Source organism: Salmo salar, chromosome ssa09 (assembly GCF_905237065.1).
Source record: "Salmo salar chromosome ssa09, Ssal_v3.1, whole genome shotgun sequence".
Classification (NCBI taxonomy): domain Eukaryota; kingdom Metazoa; phylum Chordata; class Actinopteri; order Salmoniformes; family Salmonidae; genus Salmo; species Salmo salar.
Genome location: NC_059450.1, coordinates 33901760 through 33910580, shown reverse-complemented (window position 1 = coordinate 33910580; position 8821 = coordinate 33901760). Strand labels below are relative to the sequence as shown.

At 43.0% G+C, this 8821-nt stretch overlaps 1 protein-coding gene across 3 annotated transcripts; it reads left to right on the top strand.

Annotated features, from left to right (window-relative positions):
* The first annotated feature begins 2584 nt into the window (after positions 1–2584).
* LOC106611250 (leucine-rich repeat-containing protein 57) lies at positions 2585–8710 on the top strand. 3 transcript variants are annotated; one of them, XM_014211262.2, is made up of 6 exons: positions 2585–2796; positions 3145–3391; positions 4984–5119; positions 5316–5584; positions 5697–5882; positions 6507–8710. In XM_014211262.2, the coding sequence occupies exons 2-6, from the start codon at positions 3308–3310 to the stop codon at positions 6546–6548; spliced, it is 717 nt and encodes a 238-aa protein (XP_014066737.1). In that variant the 5' UTR covers positions 2585–2796; positions 3145–3307; the 3' UTR covers positions 6549–8710. The 3 variants fall into 3 exon arrangements, with proteins under 3 accessions (XP_014066737.1, XP_014066739.1, XP_014066738.1); XM_014211264.2 differs by having other exon boundaries at positions 2600–2796; positions 3276–3391; XM_014211263.2 differs by having other exon boundaries at positions 2600–2796; positions 3073–3391.
* The last annotated feature ends 111 nt before the right edge of the window (positions 8711–8821 follow it).

Below are 8821 nucleotides of genomic sequence, written 5' to 3'. Positions count from 1 at the left end.
TTCTGGATGATAGCAGTGTAAACAGGCCGTGGCTCAGGTGGTTGATGTCTTTGATGATTTTTTTGGCCTTCCTGTGACATCGGGTGCTATAGGTGTCCTGTAGGGCAGGCAGTGTGCCCCTGGTGATGCATAGGGCTGATCGCACCACCCTCTGGAGAGCCCTGCGGTGCAGTTGTTGTACCAGGCAGCGATACAGCTGGGTGTTCTCATTTGTGCATCTGTAAAAGTTTGAGGGTCTTAGTGGCCAACCCAGATTTCTTCAGCCTCCTGAGGTTGAAAAGGCAATGTTGCGCTTTCTTCACCACACTGTCTGTGTGGGTGGACCATTTCAGATTGTGAGTGATGTGTACGCTGTGGAACTTAAAGCCTTTCAGCTTCTCCACTGCGGTCCTGCCGGTGTGGATAGGGGTGTGCTTCCTCTGCTGTCCACAATCAGCTCCTTTGTTTTGTTGACGTTGAGGTCGTTTTTCCTGGCACCACTCCACCAAGGCCCTCATCTGCTCCCTGTAGGCTGTCCCGTCATTGTTGGTAATCAGGCCTACTTCTGTTGTGTTGTCTGCAAACTTGATGATTGAGTTGGAGGTGTACATGGCCACGCAGTCACGGGTGAACAGGGAGTACAGGTGGGGGCTGAGCATGTACCCTTGTGGGGCCCCTGTGTTGAGGATCAGCGTAGTGGTGTTGTTGTTTCCTACCTTCACCACCTAGGGGCGGCCCATCAGGAAGTCCAGGACCAAGTTGCACAGGGCGGGGCTCAGACCTAGGGCCCCGAGCTTAAAGATGAGCTTGGAGGGTACTATGGTGTTGAAGGCTGAGCTATAGTCAATGAATAGCATTCTGACATAGATATTCCTCTTGACCAGATGGGATAGGTCAGTGTGCAGTGCGATGGCGATTGCATCATCTGTGGATCTATTGGCGCGGTATGCAAATTGAAGTGGATCTAGGGTGTCAGGTAAGGTGGAAGTGATATGATCCTGGAGCAAGGTCCCACGCATTAATTTGTAAGGTTGGTGGCGTCGTCAAACTTTGAAAATATGTAGCTGTGAAAAAGCAAAGATGCATAGTCAATATTGCCAGGGGATCTCAGTTAGCTAGCTAGCTATATTTTAGCGAGGGGATCTCAGTTAAGTAGCTAGCTATATTATCTGCTGTAATTAACATTAGCTAGCTAACTTAGTATGTCCAGTCTCGTATTCGTAGAGGCTAGCTAGTTAGCTAGGTTGTGCTAGCTGATAAAGCATTGTTTTGTCTACATTAAGATAGCAAACCTAATTTCACCCCATTCCCACAACTACCAAGTTCTTATACAGCTACCAATATAATGGAACCTGTAACTCAACTTTTCTTAGCGTTTCTCCTTCTTTGGTGGGGTTTATCGGGGGTTGGCATCCAACGTTATGGTGCATTACCGCCACCTACGGTACTGAAGTGTTGGCCAGAGACGGGGAGAAACTAAATCCTACCTGCCAGCCACGTTGCTCTTAAAAAAGATAATAAGATATAGTCTCAAATATTTTGTTAAGTTCTACTCAATATACTCTTTAAACTAATTTCCTGTATCCCCTTCTCCCTCATATTAGATTGCATCCTCTCTCTTTCCCTCTGATACTGCCCACACTGTAGCAATATGCTCCACGGTCTGTTTCCTAGCAAAAATGACACTTTCCTGTTGGATGCTTTCCTATCACATTTAAAGTCTTATTCAAGCGGCTGTGTCCCACCTTTAATCTTGTAAAAATAGCCTCCTCTCTTCTGCCCCTTCCTGCCATCCTCCCCTCCCTGAGTTTCCTCTGTACTTGAAATAAAGGTTCAATAAATAAATGCCTGCCCTTAGTATCTCTATTCCACTGCTCCTGCCATCTCTGCACCATCACTGTCTGTATCAGGCTTTTTGGCTCTGCCTTGCGCATTGACACTACAGCACCAACATCCCGACTACTAAGTGATTGTTTAGCCAGTACATTAACTGCCTCGTTCCCCTCCACCCCCACATGGGCTGGGACCCAAGTAAATCTTATCTGTATACCCATCAGTCTAGTCCTGCCATGGGTTGGTAGTAACTCATAAAACAGGTCATGTCTGCTACGTGACCTAAAGGACTGCACTCATCAACACTGTACATGAAGGCAGAGCAAATAACTACTGTCTGGCTTGACTTCCTTCACCTACTGAAAGGCCAACAGTATGGGCATCAGCTCTGCAATATATACAGCCAGATGATATGTAATACATTTCCTGACTGCCATCCCACATTCATGCACTACAAATGCTGACCCAGTACGTCCTGTTCTTGGATCTTTTGAACCATCTATGTAAATGGACACAAAATCCTGATACACAGTAGCCAGACGTCTATTAATCAAATCAGATGGATCAACACCCTCCCTATCTTTCTGTAGTCTCTCCAACACTTCTCGATCAACTACTGGATACGGGAGTAGCCATGGTGTATTTACAGGAATAGCTTTTTTAGCGATTTTTATTTGCAATTCTACTTTCAAATTTAACCCGCCGATGTAGTTGTTCCTTTTCCATTTGATGAATGAATGGCCTCTGAATTTGTTCTTGCTCTACTGCCAACTAGCGGATTGGCTGAGCGAGCCACATACAGACATATGCATTGACGTCAAGCTGTTAGCTTCCTAACGACATGTTTATTGTTCGAGCAGCACTATGTCCTAGGCTTGTGTTTAGGTTCGACTAGTCCAATAACCCTCATAGTTATCTGTTCCTAATATATAAGTTACAATTTACAGACAAGTATTGCACGAGAAGGACAAATCAGCTCCTGAGGTAAGTAAACTAAAATCCCAGATTGTCTAACGTTAGCATAGCTAGCCAGCGAGTTAACAGCCTCAACAATATCTACCATCCTTGGGAAAATATTATTTAAAAGAACAAATAGGTATGACCCTTTGCTGTTATAGTACTAGATAAATTACTCCCAATTTCAATAATATGCATGAATGTCTCAAAGCTTGCCTCAGACAGTACTAGTAGTAGGGTAGCTAACGTTAGCTAGATAGTGCTAGCTTCTTACATCATGTTCCTCCTTTTCTTGTTTATCAGCAACTGTTAACGGATAGTTAAACGCCGGCAGCAGCAATTAATGATTGATTTGTATAATTGATCTTTTATAAGGGCCGCACTGACAACCAGGGAAGTATCTATCTTAAAGGCACAACCCCAGTATCTGTCACCATCATCACAATAATAGGCTAGCTGATTACATAAGCGTGTGACCAACTGTAAAGTTGAAGATCATCACTTAGGAGAGCCGCATCAGCGGGAAACTACAACAAAGATGGGAAACAGTGCGATCAAAGCCCATCTGGAAAACTCACAGAAGACTGGGATCTTTCAGCTGACAGGGAAAGGTCTCCCTGAGGTAAGAATTGCATGCACACACAGCCCATTATAGTCTGCTTGTTAAAATCAGCACTCCACGGCAGTCTGCTAACTGGTGCTTCGTTTATTTAGCTGAATTCCATTCAGTTGTTGTTGTAGTCGACGGTTTGAATGTATGTATACTGAACAAAAATATAAATGCAAGATGTAAGGAGTTGGTCCTATGTTTCATGAGCTGAAATAAGAGCCCTAGAAATGTTCCATATGCACAAAAAGATTATTTCTCTCAAATTGTGCACACATTTGTTTACATCCTGTTAGTGAGCATTTTTTGCCAAGATAATCCACCCACCTGACAGGTGTGCCATATCAAGAAGCTGATTAAACAGCATAATCATTACACAGGTGCACCTTATGCTGGGGACAATAAAAAGGCACTCTAAAATGTGCAGTTGTCACCCAACAGAATGCCACAAATGTCTCAAGTTTTGAGGGAGTGTGCAATTGACATGCTGACTGCAGGAATGTCCACCAGAGCTGTTGCCAGAGAATTTAATGTTAATTTCTCTACCATAAGCTTCCTCCAACGTCATTTTAGAGAATTTGGCAGAACATCCAACCGGCCTCACAACCGCAGACCACATGTAACCACGCCAGCCCAGGATCTCCACATCTGGCGGATCGTCTGAGGCCAGCCACTCGAACAGAAACTGTGGGTTTGCAAAACCCAATTTCTGAACAAACTCAGAAACCGTCTCAGGGAAACTCATCCGTGTGCTTGTCGACCTCACGACTTCAGTGGGCAAATGCTCACCTTCACTGGCACGCTGGAGAAGTATGCTTTTCACGGATGAATCCCAGCTTCAGCTGTACCGGGCAGATGGCAGACCGCTTGTATGGCGTCATGTGGGCAGGTGGTTTGCTGATGTCAATGTTGTGAACAGAGTTGCCCCATGGTGGCGGTGGGGGTATGGGCAGGCATAAGCTCCGGACAACGAACACAATTGCATTTTATCGATGGCAATTTGAATGAACCGAGATACCCTCACGAGATCCTGGGGCCCAATGTCGTGCCATTCATCTGCCACCATCACCTCATGTTTCAGCATGATAATGCATGGCCTCATGTCGCAAGGATCTGTACACAATTCCTGGAAACTGAAAATGTCCCAGTTATTTCATGGCTTGCATACTCACCAGACATGTCACCCATTGAGCATGTTTGGAATACTCTAGATCAACGGGTACAACAGTGGGTTCCAGTTCCAGCCAATATCCAGCAACTTTTCACAGCCGTTGAAGAGGAGTGGGACAACATTCCACAGGCCACAATCAACATCCTGATCAACTATGTGAAGGAGATGTGTCGCACTGCATGAGGCAAATGGTCACACCATATACTGACTGATTTTCTGATCCACTCCCCTACCTTTTTTTTAAGGTACAGTGCCTGTGACCAACATATTCAGTTTTGTATTCTGTCATGTGGAGTCCATAGATCAGGGCTTAATGAATTCATTTCAACTGACTGATTTCCTTATATGAACTTTAACTGAGTAAAATCTTAGAAATTGTTGCATGTTGTGTTTATCTTTGTTCAGCGCATTTCTTCCCCCCACTAACATATTTCAGTTCCCCGAGGAGCTCCAGAGGTTGACTGGAAACCTACGGACTGTAGATCTGTCTTCCAACAAGATTGAAGTGCTGCCTGCCGCCATAGGAAATTTCCTTCAGATGAAGAGTCTGACTTTAAATTGTAATAAACTCAGTAAGTGGTTGCTACATCTCCTCAGATTCTGTCTTATACTACAGCATCTGTTGATGACAAATTATTAACCCTTTGCTTTCACTGAATAATGAATGCCCATTAGGTGCATTGATTATTGATGTGAATTCCTCTGCTTCAATCAGTCTCTATAGCTAGGCTATATATTAAGTTAGTGTGTCTGTTTTGTGCTACATAGCAAGTCTCCCAGATGAAATTGGGAAGCTTAAGAAACTAGAGACCCTCTTGCTGAATGGGAACCAACTGACGCAGCTCCCTAGCGGTGTAGGGCAGTTGAAAGCGTTGCGCACCCTCAGCCTGTCTGGGAACAAGTTCCGGGAGTTTCCTGGCGGCCTCGGCTCCCTACGACACCTGGACGTCCTGGACCTGTCCAAGAACCACATCCAGGCTGTGCCTGCTGAGGTAGCGGCCCTGCAGGCCATCGAGATCAATCTCAACCAGAACCAGGTAATCAGGTGTTTATGGGTGCATCTCAAATGGCACCCTATTCCCTATATAGTGAACTATTTTTAACCAGGGACCTAATCTAGAATCAAATCTATATAAATTATGATCCCAGATTTCAGTAGTGTCTGCGGAGGTGTCCACCTGCCAGAGGCTAAAGGTGCTGAGACTGGAGGAGAACTGTCTAGAGCTTGCCTCCATCCCTGTGTCCATCCTCACCAGCTCCCAGGTGTCTCTGCTCTCTGTGGAGGGCAACCTGTTCGAGGTGAAAAATATGCGGGACCTGGAAGGGTATGAGAAGGTAAGGCGTGAAACAAATTCTTGTTTCTTTAACTTGCTGCCTACTGCCAAATGAATGGTCATGGTTACAGCAAGGAACAGTCATGCTGCTGCACTAAATCACTAAGCTGTCTTTATATCTATTGTAAACTAAACCACTCATGAGTTTCAAAGGCATTGGTTTGAAATATATCCGTCCCCCATGGTTGACGTAATTTGTTTGTGATCAGTGTGGAAACAAGACTCTTTCCCCAGAGTGGTGGACTACCTCAACAATAATGGGATTTCCTGTTCAACATAAGGAGGATCATGTGAATAAAGTTGTGGCTCAGACAGCTCTAGTATTCTTTCCCAGCCATAATCCCTGCACTTGACATAATCAATGGTCAAATATAGCCCCTGACACTAAATACATCTATGATGATATTACAGTGTTGAAATTATTTTGTGAAGCTTAAAATGACAATTGAATTTCCCAAGCTTGGAATAATCAAGGTCTAATCTGATATGACCACTTACCTATTATAATAGTTAGAACTTGAACCAACCATTCAGTGCTTACACAAATAGCTAATCTCTTCAGTTGTTATGCTGTCCGTAGTGTCCCAGATGTGACTAATGGCGATCTCATTTGTTTACCCCACAGTACATGGAGCGCTTCACTGCAACCAAGAAGAAGTTTGCCTGAAGAGTAGTGAGAGGGAGCATCCCCCTGAGTCCAGCTTGTGCACTACACCCAAGCACCCTCCCTAGTGGTTGTCTTACTACAGTATATATGGCTTCTGCACTACAGCAACAGGTTACAACAGAGCAAGAACCACAGTAGAATGAGTACTGATTGACAGCATGCTATGATCTGTGTATGACAGCAACAGGATACCATGGATGGTTATAGAGAACTATGTGAACAGTGGACGATAGACAGTGCATTCACTTACGATATTCATAGAAATTGCATCTTGAATACTAATTTATGAACGAAAACCTAAGCGGGTTATACTTAAATAGTATAGTGGGCCAAAATGTCCCTCTACATACATTGGCTTTTAACTGCATATAAATGATCAAACAATACAATTGTTGTAGAAGTCAAACACCTCGGTTCAGTATCAAGCAGTGTTTTGCCTGTCAGATAGTATTTGTGCCGTGACCAGCAAGCGAATGAAAACTGTAGTACAGAATGTCAGGCTTACCCTGTGGATCTGGAATGGGACGTCACATTTTTTTTGTAGCTCTGGTCCAGAGTGTTTATTTTCAGCTGAGGAAAGCTGTTTCATCAGCATGCCACACATAAAACCCTGGACCAGAGCTAGATTTTCTGGTACCGTGAAAGAATGAAGAAAAGCACAGCCTAAATGTAAACAAATCTATACTGAACAAAAATATAAATGCAACAATATCAATGATTTTACTGAGTTAGTTCATATAAGGAAATCAGTCAATTTAAATAAATAAATTAGGCCCTAATCTATGGATTTGTCATGATTGGGCTGGGGCATAGGCCCACTCACTTGGGAGCCAGACCCAGCCAATCAAAATGAGTTTTTCTCCTCAAAAGGGCTTTATTAAAGACAGAAATACTCCTCAGATTCATCAGCTGTCTGGGTAGCTGGTCTCAGACGATCCCACAGGTGAAGAAGTCGGATGTGGCGGCCCTGGGCTAGCGTGGTTACACATGGTCTGCAGTTGTGAGGCTGGTTGGACGTACTGCCAAATTCTTTAAAACGATGTTGGGGGTAGCTTATGGTAGAGAAATTAACATTAAATTCACTGGCAACAGCTCTGGTAGACATTCCTGCAGTCAGCATGCTAATTGCATGCTCCCTCAACTTGAAGTCTATGGCATTGTGTTGTGTGTCAACTTACACATTTTTAGAGTGGCCTTTTATTGTCCCCAGCACAAGGTGCATCTGTAATGATCATGCTGTTTAATCAGCTTCTTGATATACCACACCTGTCAGGTGGGTGGATTATCTTGGCAAATGAAAAATGCTCACTAACAGGATGTAAACGAATTTGTGCACAGAATTTGAGAGAAATAACCTTTTTATGTGTATGGAACATTTCTGGGAACTATTATTTCAGCTCATTAAAATGGGACCAACACTTTACATGTTGCGTTTATATTTTTGATCGGAACATTTGGCTCTTCACAAGCATACTCTTATTGCTTTTGAATGCTCAGTAGTTAAATTATTTGGACTTGATTTGTATTCATGTGTTATTTCAGTTGGTCTGTTGAACACATCCTTACTATTTTAGTAATTTAACTCTGTAAATAATTTGTAGACATTTTAAGAAGTGTGTGGGATTGTATCAGATAAAATCCACAAAACAGGATCACCTCCACTGTTCTAAATTTGACCCTCAAAGAAGTGTTGATGGATCCTCTTCATATTATTTTATCGGGCAAGGCTCTAGTAACCTTTATTACTAGATTGAAGACAACCTCACAAAGAGGATCATTCATATCTATTTTCTGATCAGTGTTGCTGATCAAGGGTGCACTTTCTGTGAAAGGAGGAGTTGCATTAGGCTGTCATTAACAAATGTAATTTATCAGGTGTATGTAATTTAATTGTAACAGAATACTCTCCATGAATTGTGTCAATATACTAACACTGATTTATGTAGAATTACTTAACTTTGTTTCATTTGAATGCTTTTATTTAATTTTCCTTAAATATGATTCCATTTTTTGCACAGCTTTGTGCAAGAGTGTACAGTATTCAGACCAATTCATATCAGGTTGCCACAACCTTAATTTTGTGAAAGGAAAGTACACGCAGTAATTTAATAAACCCCGATCTCATCGCAAGTTCTCCTAATAAAAATATAATACATACAATTGCTTATGTGTCGCTGTGCCTTAGTTAAGTTCAATAGGTGTTGTATTGATACTGTGTTTCATACCACTTCATACTGGGAGTCTTATTTCCTGCGCTCTCTCTAGGCGGCGGT

What these genes read in the sequence shown, in the direction of transcription:
- LOC106611250 (XM_014211262.2), top strand. Translation starts at nt 3,308, where the DNA reads ATGGGAAACAGTGCGATCAAAGCCCATCTGGAAAACTCACAGAAGACT. An exon ending in CAGGGAAAGGTCTCCCTGAG is followed by an intron (nt 3,392 to 4,983) that starts GTAAGAATTGCA and finishes AACATATTTCAG; the next exon opens with TTCCCCGAGGAGCTCCAGAG. An exon ending in ACCTGGAAGGGTATGAGAAG is followed by an intron (nt 5,883 to 6,506) that starts GTAAGGCGTGAA and finishes TTTACCCCACAG; the next exon opens with TACATGGAGCGCTTCACTGC.